The 26214-nt window shown below is 40.0% G+C and overlaps 1 protein-coding gene across 2 annotated transcripts in view; it reads right to left on the reverse strand.

Moving 5' to 3' along the window:
• The window catches only part of LOC147314478 (leucine-rich repeat and fibronectin type III domain-containing protein 1-like protein), a 194423-nt gene that overhangs the window by 69057 nt on the left and 99152 nt on the right, over positions 1-26214 (reverse strand). For both annotated transcript variants that reach the window (XM_086261431.1, XM_086261430.1), the window contains exons 3-8: positions 9898-10114; positions 7470-7621; positions 7081-7334; positions 6681-6924; positions 6373-6530; positions 5215-5595 (exon numbers count right to left, since the gene is read on the reverse strand). In XM_086261431.1, coding sequence (XP_086117557.1) covers positions 5215-5595; positions 6373-6530; positions 6681-6924; positions 7081-7334; positions 7470-7621; positions 9898-10090 — 1382 coding nt within the window. In that variant the 5' untranslated portion in view covers positions 10091-10114. The remainder of the gene's footprint in view (positions 1-5214; positions 5596-6372; positions 6531-6680; positions 6925-7080; positions 7335-7469; positions 7622-9897; positions 10115-26214) is intronic.

Consider the following 26214-nt stretch of genomic DNA (forward strand, 5'->3'; position numbering starts at 1 on the left):
ACCCGTAACACATGATCCTAACAGCAAACCTGTGTCACTCAGCAGCAGAGAGTTAAATGGATATGCTTAGCTATGGTTTCTATTTTGTAGAACACATTTTTTTTCTCTTTCCAAATATTCTGTGCTCTTGATGGTCCTCAGCACTTTATATCATCTCCTCCAGACTGCTGCCTTACCTCCTCTCTCTTCGTGGCATTGTGCCTTATCCCTCCTAATGGATATCGACCATAGAAAGACAGAGAGAAGCTGTTCACATATGGACACAGTGGGTTGTTCCTTTTTTTTTCTTCAGCTCAAAGCTAAACTAGTGCAGCATTGATGCATTCTAATGGATGTTAATTTCACAATAACATATGGTAACATCAGACTTGGATTTTTAGCCATGATCTTATAAAAGATTTTCCATCACTCCATCCATTAACTTTTGATTATCCTTATCAGGGTTGCGGGGTGGCTGGAGGCTATCCCAGCTACCACAGAGCGAGAGGTGCGGTCTACTCTGGGTTAAAATAAAGTTTCTTTTAACAAGCAAAACAGGAAAAAAACAAAACTATTGCAATGGGTATAATTTTAGGCATACACTCACCGACTACTTCATTAGTTGCATCTTGCTAATACTGGGTTGGACCCCATTTTTCCTTCAAAACCATCTTAATTCTTTGTCCCAAAGATTCAACAAGCCTTTGGTCCATGTTGAAAGCATCACACAGTTGTTGCAAATTCATCTGTGAATCTCCTGCCATTCTGAGGGAGCGCTATTGGATTTAGATGTGGTAATTGTGGAAGCTTTTTTAGTGCAGGGAACTAAGTTTGAGATGATCTAAGCTTTGTGCCATTATATGTTACCCAGCAGCTGGATACACTGTGGTCATAAAGGGAAGAACATGGTCATCAACAATACTCAGGCTGTGGTGTTTAAATAATGCGTGGTAATAAGTGGCCCAAAGTGTGCATATCCCCCACTATTATTCCACCATCTGACCTGTTGGTACAGCGCAGGATGAATCTATGCATCATGTTGTTTATGGCAAATGTTGACCCTACCATTCAAATGTCACATGTGAATTTGAGACTAGTCAGAACAGACAACATATTTCCAATCTTCCGCTGTTCATTGTGCCTAACAAGTAACAAGTGGTTATTTGAGTTCGTCTTGCCTTCCCATCAGCTCAAAGAAAGAAGCCTAAAGAAAAGCTCAAAGTCTGCCCTTTTACTCTGACCAGAGACCTGCTGCTTACTGGATATTTTCTCTTTTACTAACCATTCTCTGTAAATCCTAGAGATGGTAGTGGAAAATCCCAGTAGATCAGCAGTTTCTGAAACACTCAGACCTGCCTTTCTGACACCAACAACTATCATGCCATATTCAAAGTCACTTAAATCACTTTTATTCCTGATTCTGATGCTTAGTTTGAACTTCAGCAGGTCACCTTGACCATGTCTACATGTTTAAATACAGTCTATGCAGTCATTACCCTGTGATTAACTGATATTTAAACAAACAGTTGAACGTGTTTACCTAATAAAGCAGTATAACAATAATGTTACATAGCATAAATACATATGATGATTTTTTAATGAATTAATTATTGTATGTAAAGATTAATACTTACTCATGAATACGTACTAACACATTGGAATTAGCTGCAATAGGATATATTTTTAAAATACATTATAAAATTACAAAGTAACTGTTTTTTCTAAAGAAACAAGGAAATATTTTGGTATGATGTTTATACCTCAATGTAGATTATTACTATGCTCCTCATATGTTAAATATATATATATAACTAATAGATAGTTAAATAGATAGTTGAAGCAAAATATTTTCCATAACCACGCATCTTATCTTGCTTTAGGACCTAACATAGAACCAAGTCCGCCAGAGCTTATTGTCATATTTTTACATGCTGCAGTGCCTTTTGTGGGAGTATTTCAAGTTGCTATTCATCAATACAACCATTATAGCCTAAATTTTAACAATATGTATGCATTAAGTCCACAGTAACTACATAAATTGCAAAAAAGTGCAATAAACTGCAAAAAAATTGAAAATCGTTTTGTTTTTGTTTTTTTAACAAATATTTCTAGTTAGAGTAATTTAAGAGGCTTAACCCTCAAAACTGTAAATACAAAAAAAGTTGTGCAAAATAGTTTCCAACCACAGGAAATATATTTTGAGCGTCTTCTTATTTTAATTTTTGACCGTTTAGCTATGTTTTACGGCTAACCGTGACCTAGGACAAGCTGATGGCATAAGATGTAAGTACAACTCCTCTGGTTTCATATGGAAAAAAAATTATTGCGCTAGCTTATGTGGCTGCAGTTCTGCCCGCTCCGACCGGTCTTAAAAAACAACAACATTACAAGGACATTTCTGAAAACCCCATTTCCATCTCACAAGTGTTGCAATTTCACAAATGAAGAGGAACTTTCTTTCTCCTGTCAGCACGAATGGATTCAATTCTGTCAAAGGTTCTTTCAAGACTTATTTCCCCCGAGACAGAATTATAACTGTTGATCAAGACTAAAAAGGCTAAATTGGACTTTAGATAATTTTGTAGAGCGGTAAAAACATTGTTGATTTACTTCTTCAACCACAGAAGACAGAGTGAAATATTTTACCATTCAATTTGTGGCTCACATAATAAATAAATAGTCCAAAATACGCATGTCAGATATTATTAAAGCCACCTGTCACTCACAACATTGCATCTAACATCTGGCAGATTTTCCAGACCTGTTGCCACGACAACTCCTTATATGTAAAAACCCCATAGAACTGAAAATAAGTAGGGCTTACCCAGGCTTTCAGAGAGACAGAGTTAGGCAATAATTTTGGTTTTTACACAGCAAGAGCGAATGTGAGAGATTCTAAGAGCACTTTAAAAAGAACAACTTAGAAACAAATTTAACTGGAACCCCTGGAAGTGATTCGTAGTAGGTAACTATGCGTTTTCCTTGAATGCCGATGAAGCAGTAGAGGGAAAGAAATCTCCCTCACTGAATTCCAAAGAAACATCCTGTATCAAAGGTATCAAAGAAACCCTTTATCAATAAAACTCAGAATATGAACCACCAACAGCAATGCATCCCTATATAAACCCAAGGCTTTAAACAATCAAAAAAATGATGGTGTGGTTTATACACCAACTTTTTTTCATCCTGCTGATATTTTTTTTCAACATGGCATTAAATGCATAGGCAGCACTTTACAATATGGTATACAAAATTGCAAGTATTTATCAAGGAGCAATTTTTTAAGAAATGAGAAGATCTGCTCCTTGAATGATGCAAATCAGATGTTTAATGTAAGCAAACTGTCAGTTTATATGTATCTAATTCAAAGTGGTGAATGTCTTCATTTGCTTATTTGAATCAGCGGGGATTATTTATTAAGGTCAAGGTTTTATTGTTCCCAAGTCTGTCTTAATTTTTGTCTTTTATGCCAAAGAACCAAAAGAATTAAGAGGGTGAGAGACAGAGAGGGTTAGAGAGAAAGAGAAAGAAAGTTGTTCCAAAGAGAATCCATCTAGGTTTTAAACTAAGCACTTGTAGCCAAACCACATGCAAATCTGAGTGCTGCTGACCTCAACTGAGGATACTGTCAGGTGGTGGAATGAATACTTCAAAGGCCTCCTGAACCTCACTAACATGCACTTAGTACAGGAAGTAATGCCTGGCCAATCACTGTGCCTGAGGTGTTTAAAAGAAAAACTCCCCTGTGGCCAAGCCCCTGGATGAGATTTTCCCTGACTTCCTTAACCCTTTAAAGCCTGTACCATGAAATAATTATCAGAAAGCTCAAATGTTTTGAAAATGGGGTGTTTAGTGAACCTCCCAATGAAATAAAAAATAGTAAAACAAATTAAAGATAGCATTGCATGTATGAGTTTTAAATTGTATCAAATTTGCTACATCAGACTTTTTTTGTTTGCATTTTATTCCTTAAAAATGTATTTTGCAATTTATTTTGGTTTTTCAGATTCACACTGGTGATGTTAATGTGTCAAAAAGACACGTATCTGGGAAGGTCTACATCTATGTGAGGTCGCTTCTGGTGTCTGTGGTCGCTGTTCCGCAAGTCATGTGGTTAGGTCATCTGTCTGAATTTAAGCTGATGATGGTCTTTAGTATCACTTGTCTAATTCTAATTATATACTATGTTTAGGGGCTGTAAAGCAGCCATAACAGTATTAAAGTCCATCTACCATCTGCTCATATTGTAGAATGCAATTGGATAAATGCACAAAGAGCACTAAACCTCAGAGTTGCAGCAACAACATAGGTCACATAGCCTGTCACAGTAAAAATCAATTCTGGGAGTTTTTTTGAGGTGAGTAATTTTAGTCTTCCAAGATCTCAGAAGACTAGAATTCGACCAAATCCCACTTAAAAGCCCTGCTGTCATAAGAATGAACATAATCATGATTTACTCATTTAATTTTGAGGTCTCATAAGAGTCTAACATGGCGTTACTTTTGTGTGATTAATATGTTTAACCACAAAATCAACTCCATCCATCCATCTTTGAAAGAATCTTTGATTCTTCTACAATTTCTATTGACATGACAGTTTGTTCTAAATAAACCATCAGAGCATGTATCTTCTTGATTCAGTCATTTCTTAACGTAATGTTCCTCCCTTTTCCACATTAACACGTTAACTATATTTGACACTCAGATCAAATCAGAGTCACATCTGACATAGTGCTGACATTGCCGTCCTCCTCAAACAAAGCCACAAAACATTTAATACTAACTCATTCATAAATTTATAATGTAAATGCTGACAAAGAAAGCATACAGCAAACTCATCAGGACAGCAATAAAGCAAACTAAATGACAACCGTTGTAACTTGTTCAACAGACATTTGTGACATTTGGCCCTTATTCCCCCGTATTCACCGTACCCAACAATGGCTCTGTTCCACCACAGATGTCTTTATCATTTCGCCTGATTAGACTTTTACGACTGGATGACACTATCATTATCATCTGCCCTCATCCTCATTGCATTTGCTGATGTCTCTTGATTAACTTACACAAAGCTGCAGATACACACAGAACCATGCATAGAAACCCATACACACACTTACAAACTCATAAAGGCAGATAGATAAATGCATTTTACTATTATGACACCATAGAAACATCAGACAGAAAATTTAAAGACACAAGGCAAATAATGAATTGACAGTGCAGACAGACAAACCTGTAAACGAGTGTGTCGTCCCCAGAGCTGTTGTACTGGACTTGGAACATCCTGACTCCAGATGTAGGGGTTTGACTGCTCCATCTAATGAGGGCAGAGTTTCCTGTCAGCTCCACCAATGAAACCCTCCTGTCTGCTCCTCTTGTCTCATTGTTGGGAAGTGCAACCTTGGAGGAGGTCAGGATGTCAGAAGGGGCTGGTTCAGAAGAAGGATCTCGACTGCGGCTTGTGCTGTTTGCCAGATGGGGCATTGCTGTGACGACTAGCTCCACCCTTCCCGTGGATTCACCTGCCGTGTTTGAGGCAATGCAGGTGAAGTTTCCTGAATCCTTTAGGGATGTTACATTGATCTCTAGGCTTCCATTAGGGAAGACTAATGTTCTGAAAAAAAAGTGAAATGGAAAATGAAATATCATTAAGATAGCAATCAATTGATCGATACATGAAGTCAAATGTGAATGTTACGAAAAGTAAGCTGTCTGCTGGATTCTTATTAGATAAACTGGATATTATTATAAGGTGTATCTGATACTGACAATATCATACCACCAATATCTACGGTACGTTGACAATATTTAGAATGACTGTTATGCTAATGTTTCTAACTGTGTGCTTTGGCATAACCAAAGGTGGCACTTGAGAAGAAAAATGCTACTTATGTATTTTCCTTTGTAATTTGAGTAATACAAATTACAACTGCTGAATCAAAAAAGACTTTTGAAAGAAAAGAGTTACAACACTCAAAACACTGTCAGTGATTTTATAATACATGTTTTTAATGCAAAACCATAACTAGGCACTCATACCTGTGCCAAGTGGGTTACCCAATGAAAATTTTAGCAATACATTATAGGTGAGGAGATTATGGCCTTAACAAATATTGTCCTGAACCATTTCAGATTGGCCCGCACATGTCAAGTGCCTACACCCCCCTACAATATATGACTTTCTGACATAGCACAAAACTGGAAGAGCACAATATTGCAAAAACTCTGTTGCATATGCCTGTGTGTTTGCCAGATGTATAGTGGCAAACTCAGTGGGCAAGTCATATTCCATAGATTAATACCACAACTTTAATTTTTCAATGAATTTACAATGTACAGGGAAGAAATGTAGTATACTGGATTAAACTAGACCATATGTTGTTGTTATTACCTGGATCCATTGGATATGAGTCGCCCTTCAGGGCTGATCCAGTGGACTTCAGGCTCAGGGTCACCATTTGCTTTGCACTTCAGACTGGCAGGCTGACCTTCCATAGCCACAGTATGAGGTGACTTTCGTGTTAGAACTGGTGGGTCACAAATAAACTCCTACCATGAAAAAAAGATAAGGTCACACTTCCAATGTCAAAGTGATATATTATTATTATTTTTGTTATAGAACAAAAAAGCCTAGTGTCAAACTTTGCCATTTTTTTCAATTACTGCATAAAATTATTAAAAAATTGCAAAAAGTATCACCTCTTCCGGTATAGTCCAGAAGTACTTGGCACTAAGGTCTGGGGGAGAGGCGCACGTTTCCAGATCATCTTCTCTGGTTAGTCTCCTCAACCACAGAAGTTCACAGTTACAGTGAAGAGGGTTACCTCCAAAACTCAACACAAGAGAGGAGAGGGGGGAGCCTTTGGACTTGGCATAAACTGGGATTCTAAGGAACAATGGGTCTGGGGGAATTTTCTTTAGCTTGTTCGACGTCATGTCTAACCTGTTAAAGGACGGCATACAGAAAGAAGGGGAGGGACGGACAAGAGAAGAAGGGAGTTATTTATAAAACCAATAGGGAGAGGCAACAATATACCAATTCAATGCTGCATTTGTACATCACAAAAAACACACCATTTGCCCTTTTCTATGTCCTTACCTTGCCAGTTTGTGCAGGTTGGTGAATACTCCCTGGGGAACATTTTCTATGAGGTTATGATCCATATTTAGGGTGTTGACATTGGTTAGGCGTCCAATTGTGTCCCAGGGCACCTGGGCAAGGTTATTGTAACTAAGGTCCAGGTCTTCCAGTGTGGACAGAAAGTCATCAAAGGCATGGGGAGATATAGAGTGAAGCTGGTTATTGGCCAGGATCAGATGCCGAAGGTTGGTCAGACCTTTAAAATGGTCATCCTGGTTGTCAAAAAAGAAAAACAAAAGGCAGTGAGTGGGTGTAAGTAAGAAATGATAACGACATGTGAGTGGATTATAATAAACCAGGGATCTCTCTTTTTAATTCAATGTCATCCATCCAGCCACCCATGTTACCTTTATCACAGTTAATCTATTAGAGTCTAGGTGGAGCGCTCTCAGGCGTCGCAGGTCACTAAAAGCAGAAGGAAGAATCTGGCTGATGGTGTTTCTGGACAGGGTTAGATGCAACAAGCTGGTCATGTTGGCAAAGTCCTTTCTTCTGACAGCTGGAAACAAGCGTAATAAACACATAAAAAGACCTCATCAACAAAGTAAATTAAGAATCATTATATACTGTACACAGAGAAGTCATCAGCTGGCTCATGAACTGTAAATATGTTGAGTGGGGGGCTGAAAAGTGGAATCCCCATGACATTGGGCAATAGAGTTCCTACGCGGTAAGGAGGACATTCCCCACATAGCAAAATTGGTATGTCCCCAATCTGGCCCACACAATGTGCTTACACATGGCCCACATACCACAAGGAATGATGGCCTTTTGGTGGCCCAGATCAGGTTTGCCAGAGGTGGCCCACACATGGGCCAGCACAAGACCAGCTGCAGACACACTGGTGGTCCTGTGCTGGCCCATGTGTGGATTACCTCTGGCAAACCTGATCTGGGCCACCAAAGGTCCGCCATGTTTAAGTTGTGTGCAGCCACGGGCCAGTTGCAGACACACTGCTGGCCCAGATATCAGCCTAATGTGTACCTTTATCAAGCCATGTAATAACAACATGTGCCGAAACATAATAGTGCAAAAGTAACATGACAAAACTCTGTTCGCAGTGAATGGACTGATTCTTATATAGCGCTTTTCTACTCTATTGGATTACGCAAAATACTCTATACAACATGCCACATTCACCCAATCACACACTTTCCCTAGACTGAGTGCTTCCTAATTACATTCATAAAGTAAATTGTCACTAGGTTTTGGATAAAATGTACACAATCCTGTCAAATCTGCATTTGAAATGTTGGCAACTATAGCAGTATAGTATTGCAACATGGCATTTGGATCTTCTAACTAAAATAGGAAAATAGGAACATAAATAGTGCCATCATTGCCAGACATGGCCCACATCTGGTTGATATACACCTCGCCATGACACCGGTCAGTCAGAAGTGCCAGCTTTATGCCAGATTCAGGGAAGACCTGTTTTCTATGGGCTTGGGGCACATAACCCAAACCACAATCGAGCCAGATATGGCATGCCATCACATAGACAGTGCCATCTATGCCAGGCCTGGTGCACATCTGGTTGACATACACCTTGCCACGACACCAGTCAGTCAGAAGTGCCTGCTTGATGCCAGATCCAGGCCAGACCTGTTTTCTATGACCCTGGGCCACATAACCCAAACCACAATTGGGCCAGATGTGGCATGCCATCACATAGACAGTACCATCTATGCCAGGCCTGGCCCATATCTGGATGACATAAGTCTTGCCAGAAGTCAACCAGTAGTGCCAGCTTGATACCAGATCCAGGCCAGACCTGCTTGCTATGTGGGTCTGGGCAAGTCAGGTCCCTCCAGACATCAGCCAACTTTTCAGAAAATATGACTCCTCAGCCATAAAAACTATTGATTCAATTCATTTTTCTGTTCAACCAGTTGTTGGTCCATTCATGCTATTAAACTGTTCATAAAAATAAACTCCATATGTGAATGTTAATGACATTAACAACAAACCTAACAGAAGCTAGGAAGGGGAAAAGAAGAAAGGTGATCGGAGAATGCAGGAGAATATACAGCTCGATAAAAGTCACAATTAATACAAGAAAAAAGTCAAATTGAAAGCAAATATATGGTGAGCAAATTCACAGAAAGATAAATAGACAAACTGACAAAATATAGAAAAAACAAAAGGCTAAATAAAACAGTTTAGGATAATAAGTAAAACCAACACATAAGAGGAAGACTGAATGTGGTTCTCTCAAACAGGGTAATGCAAAACTTAAATTAATTAAAATTTAAATGATCATTCAGGGTACTGTTAGATCTTTTTTTATAGCTTGTGTGCCTTTTGTTTTGGAGAACCTAGGAATAGAGCACTAACGGGAATCCAGATTAAAATAACAAGATAAAGCAGCACTTCAGTTCTTATAAAATAAGTATGTTTCAAAGTCACTCTTTGATATAAGCAGATGAATCATGAATGAGCTTAACTATGCTGAACCATAAATAACAAAAAAAGTATTAAAGTTAAAAAGAAATACTCAGGCTCATGAGAAAAAAATTAGTCATTGTCAGGCAGAGACAACAGAAAAGCTTCGTGACTGAAGCCAACATTTGTACTCACTGTTAACAAACTCTTCAGTTACAACCAAGTGTTCTGAAATAAGATAAATATGCTGCCAATTATCAGCCAGCCTTTTAGTTCATTTTCATGTATACAGCCAAACCAAGCAAACTCGCTGCAAAAGGCTGGAATACTAGTCAAATTTCAGAGGCATATTAAAATAATGAAATGCAGGACAGACTGGAACGCAGTTACCTGTAATAAAGTTCTCCTGAAGCCGTAGCTCCACGGTGCGTCGATCAATGGCAGCAGGAACAAACAGCAAGCCCGTCTTGGAGCAGAGGATAGCGAGAGATGGGGAAAGGCTCTGGCACATGCAGCGTTTCGGACACGGCTGTCCCCTGCATGCTGCTGCCAGCAACAGCAAAGAGAACCACAGCCGTTCCATTATCCTCCACTGGCAACAGGGTAACTGGAAGACAGAAAGGAAAGAGCAATAATTTAAAGTAGATATGATGAAGAAGCAGATATACATAAAAAGGATAATGTCAGAAAGTGGTAAACTGAGGTGAATCAAAGGTGAAGTCTGTCTTTGTTAGCTTGAAAAATCAGCCAGCCAACTGCAGGACTTTAAAAATCTAAACACTATGATTTGATTCACAGTTGGCAGTAGTCACCTTGTTGCATTTCAATACAAGTACATGCAATCGTAGTCATAGTTTACCAGACTGTGTGGCAGCCAACAGCTCGTAGGTAAGGCAATCTCCAAGCAAAATTATATTGTCCAAAACGGTTCTCTTCTTTACAGTTTGGGTTATATGAAAAAACAAATGTGGTTCTCAAAGTGTCAGCAAAGTCATCAAGGATGCACTTCTACATGTCACAGTTTACCAAAAAAAAGAGTTCCACTCTCACACTCTCACACCAAAAATAACTCGTGATTTTATATCTGTGTTTCAGTAGGCAGCGCTATGTTAGTCGTACCAGTTTGACTAACAGGTATATCTGTGCCATGGAAATTCTGTTCAGCAGGGGGTCTTGTCTGCTACTTCTCTAACCGGCTTCTACCTTGAAGCCTCAAAAACTCTAAAAAGAACATTATTAACAAGGCGTGACAGTCTAGTATAGCATCTGAATATTTTAAATATCCAGTGTTTCCATTTATGTTAGAGTCCAAAGAGTGAATCTTATGCATTAAAAATAGAAAGCATAATACGATCATATCCTTTTTTAATGTACACAGAACAAAAATAGTAACTTGCTTACTCATAGATATCTACTTTTCTGCCACCCTTTTTTATTTGACTCTTTCTGTGGCATGCAATGTATTTCCTTCCATTAACTGATAATTAGTGCATGCCCATGTCCTGCTCTACTACTTAAATGCCATTTTAGACCATTGTTAGGTGGTTGCCAGGTAATATGATGGTGTCATTAAAATAAAAATGATATGATGCTTTTATCAGGCTGCATAATTCAATTCAATTTTATATATATAGCGCCAAATCACAACAAAAGTCGCCTCAAGGCACTTCATAGATACAGAGAAAAACCCAACAATCATATGACCCCCTATGAGCAAGCACTTTGGCGACAGTGGGAAGGAAAAACTCCCTTTTAACATTCAGGGTAATGAGATTGTAATATGTAATATAGATTAGAGATGGCACGATACCACTTTTTTATGTCCGATACCGATACCGATATCATAAATTTGGATATCTGCCGATACCGATATGAATCCGATATAATAATAATAATAATAAATTTTATTTATGAGCGCCTTTCAAGTCACCCAAGGACACTTTACAATAGGATAAAACACTTAGTAAAACAATGGCAGAATAAGAACAATAAAATAAAGCACAAGATAAAATGAACAAACAGTGGATTCACAGTGAATATGCAGATTTGAACAGATGAGTTTTGAGTTGGGATTTAAACTGGGGGAGAGAACCAATATTTCTTATTTCAGGGGGCAGAGAATTCCACAACCTGGGAGCAGAGCAGCTGAAAGCTCTGCTTCCCATGGTGGTGAGGCGGAAGGAAGGTACAGTAAGCTGGACAGAAGAAGAAGAACGAAGTGAATGGGCAGAACAAGTGGTGGTTAATAGGTCAGACAGGTAAGAAGGAGCGAGGTTATGAAGGGCCTTGAAGGTGAGCAGAAGAAGTATAGTGTTTTTTAATCAACAAAACTGTTTTTTAAATATCTTGCTGCATTTTGTATAAGTTCATACTCAAGTTTAAAACAACAACTACACTAAAGCTATTCTGTTATACCTGTATTCAAAAAAAAATATTTCATAGTTCAGCAATACTGATCAATCTAATAAACTTAAACCTACACCATCCTCCCTATTCTGGTATTTTAAAGAGTACTTAGCATAAATATTAAGCAACCTAACTAATAGGGTTCCAACTCCCAGCAACAACAAAAATAAAAAAATAAAAAAATAGGGAACCACCCCTCACGCTCCACCTCATGATGCTTAATCGATGTAATCAACCTTAATTTGATGCAGTGTGAAAAAAAATGCACAGAAATCAATTATTTTTCAAGAAATATTAAATAGATTCAACATCTTTCTTCAACAAAATTGCAGACTGCACAGATGGTACCTTCCCAAAGGAAAAAGTACTATAGCTTACTAGGGTATATATATATTAGACTTAATAGTCACTATATACAGTAATTGACTTCTATTCATTTTACATCAAATTAAAACTTTGGGTGTCAGATAATTATTTATTAAAAGCTAGACATTTTAAATGAGAATAAGAAAGAAAAGTATGTCTTTGTGCCCCCTTTTCCCTGTTAATGCCCTATCGGCCCCCCTGGCTAAACTTTGCTAGATCCGCCCCTGCACAGTTACCAGCGTCAGCTATGTAGAAAAAGATCCTGGAGTAGAAAGTAATATTAAATACATTCTAACAACAGCTGATCAAGCTTAAACGTGCTGCTGTTGTTCAGCCGCTGGTTTCCTCTTTCTGGTGCAAAGTGGGCCAAAAGCAAACAAGAGACACGGACTTGAGACAGAAAAGCCGATCAGCTGATCGTTAAGCAGTTTCATGATTGAAGTAGCAGCAAGAAGAGGCAGTCGCTCCATATATCGTTTGTTAAGCTTAACGCAGGAATGCTTTACAAACATTCAGAGATGGACTTACACACTTGCTTTACTTCTCTCGGGATAACTTTGTCGGAGATGAAATGCCGGGTTGCTAGCGAAGCTCCAAATGCTATCCAGACCACCGACAGGTCCCGCATGCCACAGCCGCTCTATCACGTGATGCATACTGCTCCGACGTGCTAACGTTCTGAGGTGAGTTACGGAGTGTTGCAAGTTTTGTGAGGTGCTTTCGTGATATTTAATGGATCGGATTACATTTTTTATTTTTCTCCGATATCCGATCCAGTAATTTAGGTCAGTATTGGACCGATACCGATACGTAATATCGGATCAGTCCATCTAATATAGATTAGAACATAATACATTTTTTATAAGGTATATAAATTTGATGTCATCCAATTAAATAACACAATGCTTTTATAAGGTGTTATAGGTCCACAAATGCTAAAGGTGAGTCATTTTAACCCACTGATAGGTGGTTGCTAGACAACAGGATGATGTTGTTATATCTGATATACATAAGAACATTCAGAGGCCTAAGATGTACCTGTTTGCTAAGTATGGTTTCTCAACTCATCATAGCAGCTGACAGAGCGTTTGTTTATCACAGTAAGATTCTACTGTACCTCCCTCACATTTCCTTCATGCAACACATTATTCACATTTTTCTGTCATCGAGCCTTATATTTCATTTTCTCTTCACACTTAACTCGCTCCATTACTTCAACTACAAACCAAGATGAATGCATCACATGAAGCTCTTCAGTAATGTGCAAAATGTGATGTTACAAGTCTTACTCTGTCACTCTGCAGCCCACTATGCTCTAGCTGCTTGTCATTCAATATATTAATTCTATTCTGTTTAACAAAGGGGTAGAACCCAAGTCAAAACATAGCAATCATCATACTTCAAAAACAAGTTTACAAAAATTAAGAAAAAAGGAAAAAAAACAATTCTCTATCAGTTCATGTTTGAGAATATGAAACATAAGAACAGTGATTTAAATTGGCTGAAGCTACACAAAGTTTGCCTTTAACAATTGTAATGTGTTAATCTGAATCATGTATTCGTATTCTGACTATGAGTTACAGCAAAAGGAAATTTTCATTCTCTTGCTGGGACTTCAGTTTCCTTATACATATTGCCTTAATTTATCTCATGTGTACTCTGTGGCGGACAGAATCTAAACTCTGACATTGTTATTATTATTATTTTTATTTCAAGATGTTTGAAGTATTTAATTTTTAAACTGTATCAAATGTATCTTTTTTCCCTATCCAGATTGATTGTATGTCTCCTTCCTTCAAATGATATGATATCAGCTGAGTTTGGATGATACAGATCTTGATTAGAAGCCTAAAGTTTAAATGCAGTTTCTACAATTCCTGGGGCAAAAAATTGGGTTTCCCACATGGTTCTTTTAAACATGTCTCACTTCCTACCAAATTTTCATCACAGGTTTAACAGTTATAGTAATGTTGCTTACCTCTCACCACTGCCATTGCTTGAATGGACACCATGGTGACTTTTCCTTAAAAATCATGACAATAATGTATCTGTCTTTATCTACATACCACTTTCAACACTTAACAATTCTGAATGTGTCCATTCATAATAATGGGTAGCCACAAAAAAGCATTTGATCGCTCTAATACATCTCACTAGCTCTTTTTTTTATTGGCAATAAGATTAAAATAACCACGGATGGTACATTTTACATATTCGCTATACAAAAGAGACGTCCCTTGCTGAGCCTGTGTGCCTCGGGGTACTTTCTTGACAATTGAAAAGAGGCCTAAATTTTGAAAATGGTCCTCACAATAGGCTTTGTCTGAAGACTGATCAAGCTGTGAGAAACACTATTGTAAAAGTGACTGAATGAATCCCATATGTGAAAAGGGGCTCTTTCCATTTTATTGTAATGCCTCTTTAATGTGTTTATTTTCCATGAATCCTTCATGTCCTTAACCCACTCATCCAGATCCTATGTATTCATAACGTATCTTCAGTGTAATAACTGCTACACTTTGAACATTTAGATATACCTCACTTGGTTTTCTCACTCATCCAGACTATGGGGGTTTCAGGCGATTCAATTATGGATATATGTTTTTTGCTTTATGTGGAATTCAGTGGGGATGCTGGTGATGAGTCACCCACCCTTACTTACAGCCATGCCTGTTTGTCTGTAAAGAACTAATAACACCACAGAAACAAATGCAAGCTGTGTGTATTTGCTGCCACTTAGATTGGGCCATTATAATTGCTGGCAATAATTTGAAATACAATAAAAATGCTCTGCTAATGGTTTGTTAAGATACTGGTCGGAACCAGCTGAAACAGTAAATGGAGAAATTTAGGGACAAACACAAAATTAACACAAAAAAATCTGCTTTTGCTAAGTAAAACAGATCAGAAGTGATTCTAGTTGATTTCCATTTTTATTTTCTTTGTTTTGTTGGTCTTATTTCAGAACACCTGGTCGGGAAATGCTCAAAAATCTGGTCTCCACCATAATACTTTGCAGTTTACAACCACTCACAGACCAGGCCTTTCTCATCAGTTTATTCAGTCTTTTGGTGTCTGATGCTGCTCCACCAGCAGACCGCAGCAAAGCACACTGCACTCGCCACAACTGACTGACAGACAATCTCCAATATTTTGCTGTGTAATTTGAAGGATCTCATCTTCCTCCAGAAAGAAAAATTCTGCTCGTAGAGCCTCTGTGCTGGTTTTCCAGTTTAGTCTGTTGTTGATAATAATGCAAGGCCACTTGTATTCCTCCAAGATGTCAACATCAACATTCTGTGTTCCAGAACAGACATACACAACTGAAATTTGGAGGCTCGGAAGCTGAATAGGAATGGGGACAGTCACTTGTGGAGTTCCTGTACTGCACACCACCAAATCAGACATGTCACTGCTAGAGATGGACTGATCCGATATTACCTATCGGTATCAGTCCGATACTGACGTGAATTACTGGATCGGATATCGGATAAAAATAAAAAAATGTAATCCGATCCATTAAATATCAAAAAAGCACCTCACAAAACTTGCGACACGGCATAACTTGGCTCATAACCGTAGCACGTTGGAGCAGTGAGCTCACGTGATAGAGCGGCTGTGTGTATTTATAGCCTCGCTACCAAACCAGCATTTCATCTCCGATGAATTTATCCCAGAGAGAAGTAAAACAGCTTAAGCTTAACAACCGATATATGGAGCGACTGCTTCTACTTGCTGCTACTTCAATCGTGAAACTGATCAATGATCAGCTGATCGGCTTTTCTGTCGCGAGTCCGTCTCTCTTGTTTGTTTATTGCTCACTTCGCGCCAGAAAGAGGAAACCAGCGGCTGAATAGCAGCACGTTTAAGCTTGATAAGCTGTTGTTAGAATTTATTTAATATTACTTTCTACACCAGGATCTTTTTCTACGCAGCTGATGGCTGGTAACTGTGCAGGGGCGGATCTAGCAAAGTTTAGCCAAGGGGGCCGATAGGGCACGAACAGGGAAAAGGGGGGCACAAAGACATACTTTTCTTTCTTATTCTCATTTAAAATGTCTAGCTTTTAATAAATAATTATCTGTATCTTACACCCAAAGTTTTAATCTGATGTAAATTGTATAGAAGTCCATTACTGTATATTGTAACTGTTAAGTCTAATATACCCTAGTAAGCTATAGTACTTTTTCCTTTGGGAAGGCACCATCTGTGCTGTCTGCAATTCTGTTGAAGAAAGAAGTTGAATCTATTTAATTATTCTTGAAAAATAATTTATTTCTGTGCATTTTTTTCCCCACACTGCATCAATTTAAAGTTGATTACGTTGATTAAGCGTTATGAGGTGGAGGGTGGGGGGTGGTTCCCTATTTTTTTTTTTTTTGCTGGGAGTTTGCAACCCTATTAGTTAGGTTGCTTAATATTTCTGCTAAGTACTCTTTAAAATACCAGAATAGGGAGGATTGTGTAGGTTTAAGTTTATTAGATTGATCAGTATTGCTGAACTATGAAATATTTTGGGTGCAGTGTATTTTTTATACACAGGTATAACAGAATAGCTTTAGTGTTGTTGTTTATTTAAACTTGAGTATGAACTTATACAAAATGCAGCAATATATTAAAAAAACAGTTTTATTGATTAAAAAAACACTATATCATATTCATATCGGTATCGGCAGATATCCAAATTTATGATATCGGTATCAGACATAGAAAAGTGGTAGCGTGCCATCTCTAGTCACTGCCCAGTCTCACATACTGCAACCTATCTGTCAGACAGCGAGTAATTCATGAGAGGGAGATAATTTTACTGACTTTCTCTGTCTCTTCTCTCAATAACAGCAGCTTTCTTCTGGTTTGATTTCTCCAGCTGTTTCACAGTCAATTCAGATGTTTATCAGATATTGTTATGGGGCTGATCCACAGAGTTCGTTTGACAGGAAGAAGGAGATAAGCGCCAAATCAGTGAAGGTAGTGAAGGTGTGTAGACACCAGGGTGCATGATGAAGGAAGCCACAAATGGCTGTGAGCTGAACCTGTTGGAACTGTATTGTGTATCGTTCATTTGCTCGCTCCAGGCTACCCACTGGCTGCCTGCTACTTTAAAACCAATGATTTTCTTCATTACATTCAACACATCCTTCATGCTGTTTTGTAAGAATCACCTCCTTTTCTCAGTTTCACCCTTAGGTCATGCTCCTCTCTCTTTAGTTCATCCCTGTGCCCAGACCTGAAGGCTTTTAACTTTCAATTAAGCATTTCTTTCAGGTCAAAAGTGATCCATTGCTTATTGTTCACAAAGTAGTTGTGGCTGGTAAAATGGTGTATTCACAAAATTTGATATATTCCTTCATCCTCTGTCCTTCAGTCAAACTGTGAACGTCTTCTCGATGTGGTGCACTTTAGCCTGTGTCCACAAAGCAGTCCTGCAGTGTCCCCATAGCCCCATTTGCCAAAGTGTTTTACTGTTTAACAAGAAGAACACACTTTGGTGCTTTGGTCAGATCTGTCAGGGGATGGGAGTGAAGTGGCACTGGATGCTTTAGTAGCATTTGCCTACAGCAGCAATAACATTTAACAAGCAATAATATTTTGTGCCCTATGATCAACTGGCCATCTGTACAGGGTTTACCTTGCTTCTTCAATGACAACTGGAATGGATTTTAAAATACAAAATATGAGTAACTGTATTCCGTTACAGTTACCGTTTAAATGGGTGGTATTTAGAATACAGTTACTTTGTTGAAATAAATGGATTACACGGCGGTCTTTTCCTGTTTCATATGTTAGGCTGTCCCCCTCTCTATTTTTGGTAATTCCGGTGGAAACTCAAACAAAACAAGCGTTGAGAGGCTCTAATGCCTGTGTCTCAATCTCGTGGCCCATGTCACCTCACTTGCAGGCCGCATAATGACGTGAAGAAATATTTTAAAAAATTAGTCAAAAAATTATGTATTATAAAGGCAATAGTCAGAGTGTTACAGGCATAGCCCTAAAGAATGTAGCCTCATGGGCAGTGTAGTCCGTGCTGCAGCGAGAATGGACTGCCATACCAGTTTTGTGTCTGTGAGCACAAGGGAGGGAGAAAAAGGAAAAGTACGAGCTGTCACCGAGCAGAAACAGGAGATGGAAGCATGTAAATATAATAATAACCACTGCAACCAAGAAGAGTGGAGTGTCTGAGGAGCCCAGTTGTAAGTAAGGTATTAAGACCTGACTGTACACTGTGTTTGTGTTTTCGTCCGAAACAATAAGTTCCGTTGGAGCAGTCTTTCAACGCCTCTCTCTGTGTCTCGCAAGCAAAGTTGACCCAGACAACAAAGTAAAGCTAGTTTTCGGCAACGACCCTGACACAGAAACTGACGTATTAGCCAGAGGTCCCTTTACTATGGTTCGGAGCCGTGGACCTGTTTTATATACACGCCGAATAGTTTTCTATACAAGATCGCTGCAAAAAGTGCAGCCTTACCTAATGTCCACCTACTGTTACTCATTTTATATTTAGATTTAAAAATCTAAATTAGACAGAACTAAACCTTTATCTTGAGCATTTTTGCATCATCACTTCATTCCCTGCTCATTCACAGTATCATTCTTTTTATCTGACAACTAGCTTTTTATTCATTTTCATTTCTGTTATGTTTATTTATACCTGTGGTGCTTTCTGATGTTTCTCGCCTGCTGATTTTTGCTCTCCCTCTTTCTTTTTCCATTATGTGTGTCTGTAGTAATATGCGTTGCAAATTGCTTCAGATGGGACTGTAATAACACTGCTCTCTTAGTTCTCAAATCTCACAACTAATCCATTTCTGCTTGTGTGACCTTTAGTAAATTCTGCTTTGTGATGTCACATCCTTGATATTTAACCAAGATGGCGCCGCGGATGGTCGCCCTGGTGCTTCAGTGCGTTACTTTTGTTTTGTTTTTGTGCATTTCTTCTGTGTCTGGGCACTCCTCTGGATATTCGTACACCAGAGAAGAGCTCCTTAACTACAGGACTACAACGCCTGTGGATTTATTTCCAATATTTGTCGCATCTGCGGCAGATTTACTGCTGACTCTGACCAGGAAAGCGAGACGCCGAAAGAGAGGGAAGCGAGCCGGCGCACTCGTGCGTTTGAGGAGACGCGGACTGCGAACCGCTCTTCCTGGGATCTTCCTTTCTAATGTACGCTCACTCGGGAATAAGATTGACGAACTGGCCCTGATGAGAAGCATGAACAGAGACTTTGCCTCCTCCTGTGTCTTATGTTTTACGGAGTCGTGGCTCAGTGAGAACATCCCAGACTGCGCGCTCAAACTGGAGGGCTTCCATCTGCTGCGCGCGGACCGGCAGGCCGCTCTCTCCGGTAAGTCCAAAGGTGGAGGTCTCTGCTTCTACATCAATAGTGGCTGGTGCACAGATGTGACAGTGATTGCTCAGCACTGCTCTTCCTCTCTGGAATATCTTTTTATCCACTGCAAACCGTTTTATTCTCCGCGGGAGTTTGCTTCATTCATCCTGGCCGCTGTTTACATCCCGCCAGACGCAGATGCGCAGGCAGCTCAGTGCGCACTCGCGGAGCAGATTCTCCACACGGAGCGGACATTCCCGGACTCTCTCATCATTGCTCTTGGGGACTTTAACAAAGCCAATCTGAGCCATGAGCTTCCAAAATACAAGCAGTATATTAAATGCCCGACCAGAGAGGAGAGGACATTGGACCACTGTTACAGCACGATCAGCGGGGCCTATCGCGCGGTGCCCCGCGCTTCACTCGGACTTTCTGACCACGTCATGATCCACCTAATCCCCGCGTACAGACATAGGCTGAAGCTCTCCAAACCTGTCGTGAGGACTAAAAAACTGTGGAGCAACGAGGCTGTGGAGGAGCTTCGCACGTGTTTGGAGTCTACAGACTGGGACACAATGAAGGCTGCTTCTAACAGCTTGGACGAGTATACAGACACTGTCACCTCCTATATCCACTTCTGTGAGGACAGCATTGTGCCATCACGCACCAGGGTGAGTTATAACAATGACAAACCCTGGTTTACTCCTAAACTCAAAAAGCTGTGGCTGGAAAAGAGAAAGGCGTTCAGAAGCGGAGACAGGGACTGCTACAGAGAGGCCAAGTACAGGTTCACTAAAGAAGTGGACATTGCTAAACATCAGCACTCTGAGAAGATGCAGCAGCAGATCTCAGAGAATGACTCGGCCTCTGTGTGGAAAGGTTTTAGGAATATCACAAACTACAAGCCTAAAACCCCCCACTCCACTGATGACTTGCTCTTGGCCAACACCCTTAACGACTTCTACTGTCGTTTTGACGAGCCATCAGGCAGCCTTCACACCTCCAACGGCCCCAACAATAGAGACACTTTGGACACTAATTCCCCCACCTCTCCCCCCTCCATAGAGCCATCACCACCTTCAAACCGTTCACCTACAACACCCCCCTCCTCACCCCACACAAAAGAGGATTTCACACCACCTCCTCCCACCACAACTCTTCATATTCATGAAGCAGATGTGAGGAAGCAGTTTAAGAGTCTGAATGCTCGGAAAGCTCCCGGCCCAGACGGTGTGTCCCCTGCCACCCTCAGACACTGTGCAAACGAGCTGGCCCCAGTGTTTTCTGGCATTTTCAACTCTTCACTGCAGGCATGTCATGTGCCTGCCTGCTTCAAGTCCTCTACCATAATCCCTGTCCCCAAGAAACCTAGGATCACTGGACTAAATGACTACAGACCCGTGGCTCTGACATCTGTGGTCATGAAGTCCTTTGAGCGCCTAGTTCTCTCCCATCTCAAGACCCTCACGGCCCCCCTCCTGGACCCCCTGCAGTTTGCATATAGAGCCAACAGGTCTGTAGACGACGCCATCAACATGGCCCTACACTTCATCCTGCAGCATCTGGACTCCCCAGGAACCTACGCCAGGATCCTGTTTGTGGACTTCAGCTCTGCCTTCAACACCATCCTTCCAGACCATCTCCGAGACAAGCTTTCCCAGATGAATGTGCCTGATCCCATTTGCCGGTGGATCACTGACTTCCTGACGGACAGGAAGCAGCATGTGAGGCTGGGAAAGAATGTCTCGGACTCCCGGACCATCAGCACCGGCTCCCCTCAGGGCTGTGTTCTTTCTCCTCTGCTCTTCTCCCTGTACACCAACTGCTGCACCTCCACCCACCAGTCTGTCAAGCTAATCAAGTTTGCAGATGACACCACCGTTATTGGACTCATCTCGGACGGGGACGAGTCTGCCTACAGGAGGGAGGTTGAACGTCTGGTGTCCTGGTGCAGCCACAACAACCTGGTGCTGAATGCCCAGAAGACAGTGGAGATTATTGTGGACTTCAGGAAGCACACAGCCCCACTCCCCCCCATCATCCTGACTGACACCCCCATCACCTCTGTGGACTCATTCCGCTTCCTGGGTACCACCATCACCCAGGACCTGAAGTGGGAGCCCACCATCACCTCCGTCATCAAGAAAGCCCAGCAGAGGATGTACTTCCTGAGGCAGCTGAAGAAATTCAACCTGCCAACACGGACGATGATGCAGTTCTACACTGCAATCATTGAGTCCATCCTCACCTCCTCCATCACCGTGTGGTACGCTGGAGCCACTATCAGGGACAAACAGAGACTGCAGCGTGTTGTGCGCTCTGCTGAGAAGGTGATTGGCTGCAGACTCCCATCTTTGCAGGACCTGTACACCTCCAGGACATTGCGGCGTGCAGCTCGGATCTCAGCTGACCCTTCTCACCCTGGACACAGTCTGTTTGACCTGCTTCCCTCAGGCAGGAGGCTCCGGTCCATCCGCACCAGAACCTCTCGCCATAAGAACAGTTTCTTCCCCTCTGCTGTTGGACACATGAACAATAACCATATGACTGTCCCCGCCACTAACACATGAACTTACGCTGTGTTCACTGTATCATTCCATGTTTGGCACTGATCACCACCTGCACTCATGTATATATCTTTCAACGTAGCACTCTTAATTCTTACTGCCCATCTCTGCATGAGAGTAACGCATTACTTGTAACGCGTTACTGTAATCTGATTACTTTTTTCAAGTAACGAGTAAAGTAAGGGATTACTATTGCAAAATCGGTAATTAGATTACCGTTACTTTCCCGTAGGAACGCTGCGTTACTGCGTTACTAAAACCGTGATTTTTTTGCGAGAATGTCTCATGACAGTGACGTAAGCAAGTGCGACGTTGGTGACAGCAGCTGTGTGCAGATCAACAATGGATAATATATCGAGTGCGGGAGAGAGTATGAGCGTGCAGCGTTTAAAGTGTGGAAGTACTGACCTTACTTTGAGTTTGATTCCATAAAAAGTGACAAAAACATTAGCGTCCATCGTGCGTGGGAAGAAAACTTCTTTTTACAGCGAAAAAAACCCCTAAACTTCCGAGCAAGCACCGAGTAGCTATGACGTGATGGGAAACTCACAGAGACACTCGCGCGGATTCTTCAACTGACCGCAGCACACCTACACCAGGGTAAACCTCCGCCTACCACAGTCCTGCTTTACAGGTGAAAATAGAGCAAAAGGACCGCTGAGTCTTTGACTTTATTTATTTTCTGCTGTGTTTTACTTGCATCTGTTTGAAAGAGTGAGTGAAAACACAAAAAATATTTTATTTTATGTGCTGGAATGTGTAGAAAATAGGTTTAAATGTTAAACTAATTTATTCAAGTCAGAGAATGTTGCATATAATTAAATGTTTTGCTTGATGCATAAAGTTAAAAGATTAAAACTGATAAAACAAGTTAAAAAAAGAGACTTTTCCATTTGATTACATTTTGTATGATGGATTATGTAGAAAAAGTAGAATTGGGCTGAAAGATCTATCACTTTATCACCTCTTCAGGTTGTAAATCGTGTTTTTAAAAAGTAACTAAGTAACTAAGTAATTAATTACTTTTGAAAATAAGTAATCAGTAAAGTAACGGGATTACTTTTTGGGGGGAGTAATCAGTAATTAGTTACTGATTACTTTTTTCAAGTAACTTGACCAACACTGCTCTCATGTATATATCTCATGTATATCTCATGCACATATCTTTCCACGTAGCACTTTTAATTCTTATCCCTACTTTTATTTTTTCCATGTCTATTTAAGTGTTATTTATGACACCATGTTTGCACTGAAGCACCGCAGCAATCTCTTAATGTTGTAAACCTGCTCAACATTTGGCAATAAACCCCATTCTGATTCTGATTCTTTACAATGTGAATGCTGTAAATATTGTTTTTCTTTTGTTTTCCATTTTGCTGTAAATGCATTATGTTCACTGGGTTTGGAGTACTTTGATCATGTCTTGTTCTTTCTGACTGAAGAGCACAGGCTTAATCGGAGGACACAAGGGACCACGAGGGGCTGTCATCACAGCGAGCGTCAATATGACCTGTGAAGATTTTTGTTTTTTAGGGGGTTTTCTTCTCAGAAATTGGGGATTTTTTCCCCAGTGTGCATTGCTAATTACCGCTTCCTTCAGATCTCTCCAGTATAAGTGAAGTCTAAACACTCCAAAGCAATTCTGCTAGTGTGTTTGAATGTCTTGCTTTTTTTTTGCACAGAGTAGAAATCCCTGTTTTTTTTCTGCTACAATATCTGGCCTAAACACACTGAAAAATACCCTGTCTGGGAGCAGCTGATTGATTCCCTATTGCTAAGGAGAGATCATACTGTCAAGCAAAACAAAGAAACTCAGTGTGTTTGTGTCTTACTTTGCAAAAACATACAAATTCACAGTGTTTTTCTGGTAGTTTTTACAATTGCTTGTAAAAAAAAGCTGTAGTGTAATTATCTCAGAATGATGCTGGGTGCAATTAGGTGTTGTTTTTAAGCGCTGACATTTCTGGTGATATGAAGAAATTTACCAGATTTTGTTGATTTGACATCCAGTATAACAGGTTGTTTAAGGAAAAAGATTTAAATCAGTTAAGGATATTTATGTGGCACTTTTATTTAACTTTATGGCCCTATGACATTTATGCTTTTTAGATACTTTTTAGACCTTTTGTTAGCCAAAGAGGCATTTATGAATATCTGGCACATGTAACACTGATGGGTCTTGATAACATGTACACTATCTATAATTAACACATACATTATGAACACCTATGTCAATAAAGTGCTCTTGTCTGTATTATCCATCCATTCAAGGTCACACAGGGGTGTTAAATACGTAACAGCAGTACATGTATTCCGTTACTCCCAAACACTGCTTAAAGCTAACATTTTAAAAACATTTTATCACCATCTTCTGTCAGAACATGATGTCATGTGGTTGGTTGGTTGCGGCTGATAGACTTACGTTAGTTTATGTTAGCTAGCTAGTGACAGAATCAATAACTCAGAGAGAAATAAGGGCACTAAACCTTAAAATCAGGTCAGATTTGGGCTGCCCCTGGTTGAGTTTTATGTTAAGAAACTGAGGATATACTAGGGCTGCTCGATTATGGCAAAAATGATAATCACGATTATTTTCACTGAAATTGAGATCTTGATTATTTGACGATATTTATTTAACAATGACTTTAAAAAAATAATATAAAATAGTGTGCAACACCACTGAAGTTTTTTTTACCTCTCTTTTCAACCAACAGCAGTCACTCTCCTCTCCAAATAACTTCTGCTTAGCTTTCCGAGCTTCCCTCGGGTCCTCTTAATCAGTGGTCTCCAACCTTTTTTGCGCCACAGACTGGTTTATGCCCGACAATATTTTCAAGGACCGGCCTTTAAGGTGTCGCGGATAAATGAGGGAGGGGCTAATAATCGGCTCAGTCAATTTTAATGATCGTTGAAAGCCCAGATCGTAATCTTGATTAAAATTCGATTAATTGAGCAGCCCTAGGATATACCGTCCACTTTCACTGTCTGTCTCGTTAGCAGTAATTGACTGTTGCTGTTTGGCTAGCTGCACTCGAAGAGCCTGTTTGAGCCAGGTGGTTCACTGGAGTGTACCAAGTAGTGCAATCAGCTGATGCTATCAGGACAGGTAATAAAATAATCTTTCTCTTCCCAAGAACATCGAGACAGTTTACAACATAACAGCCTACTATATGTACATGACATCACAAATATAACAAAGTTTCTTACAGGAGCAGTCGGGAATCTATGGAAGAGGATTAAGGCCACTGGGGGGCAAAAAGTAGGGATGTCTTTTTTTTTAACTTATTTCTTAAATCCAGCTTCACAGACAGTTTTAGATCTAGGTCAATTTTTGAGAGCAGGGCTCAGTGGTGTAAATTAGCCTTTACATGTGTTGCATTTCATGTCCCCTTTAAGTCATCTACAGATTTAAAATCTCCATTTAAGCATTAAAAAACATTTCCAAAAACAGCTTACTCTTCAAAATACTCATAGTCACCTGGTGACTTGACTCACATGCCCCATAACACCCCAGTGAGAGTAAAATAATGACTTTTAAAAAATATATCTGAATTTATAACTGAATTTTCTGAAATGTGCACCGATTCAGGCCCCAAGTTTGCTTTCACTGGCTTAACAAAGTAAGGTCTGATTGTAACTTCTGGGTAAGCAAATGTCATCTCACTCTTCTCTTAAATGCCCATTGAAAGATATCTTTATAATGGCAGCCCCTGTCCTAGCCTCTAGCTAAGTCCTGGTGATATGATGTCATATCCTTATGAATTTCAAAAGAATCTCATTTAATATGAGGGCCTCAGGTGATGAATTTTACTCCAACTGGCAACGTTTGATCTCGCAATCAGTAAGGCTCATTCCTGCCGAAGTAACACATAAAAAATGATATACTGTATGAATATATCTTGCAGACTTTGTATATGCAAGACAGGAAGACAACGCCATTAAAATTTGTATGGTGCAATATAGTCCGCTGAATCACCAAGTTTTTTAGAGGCGAATTAACAAAAATTCACTGCTGGAATACCACGTGAATGAAAATG

This window comes from Aulonocara sp. 'chitande type north' Nkhata Bay, linkage group LG14 (genome assembly GCF_057382095.1).
Source record: "Aulonocara sp. 'chitande type north' Nkhata Bay isolate Kocher_YH1m ecotype deep benthic linkage group LG14, A_spYH_male_GT1.1, whole genome shotgun sequence".
NCBI classification, from domain to species: Eukaryota; Metazoa; Chordata; class Actinopteri; order Cichliformes; family Cichlidae; genus Aulonocara; species Aulonocara sp. 'chitande type north' Nkhata Bay.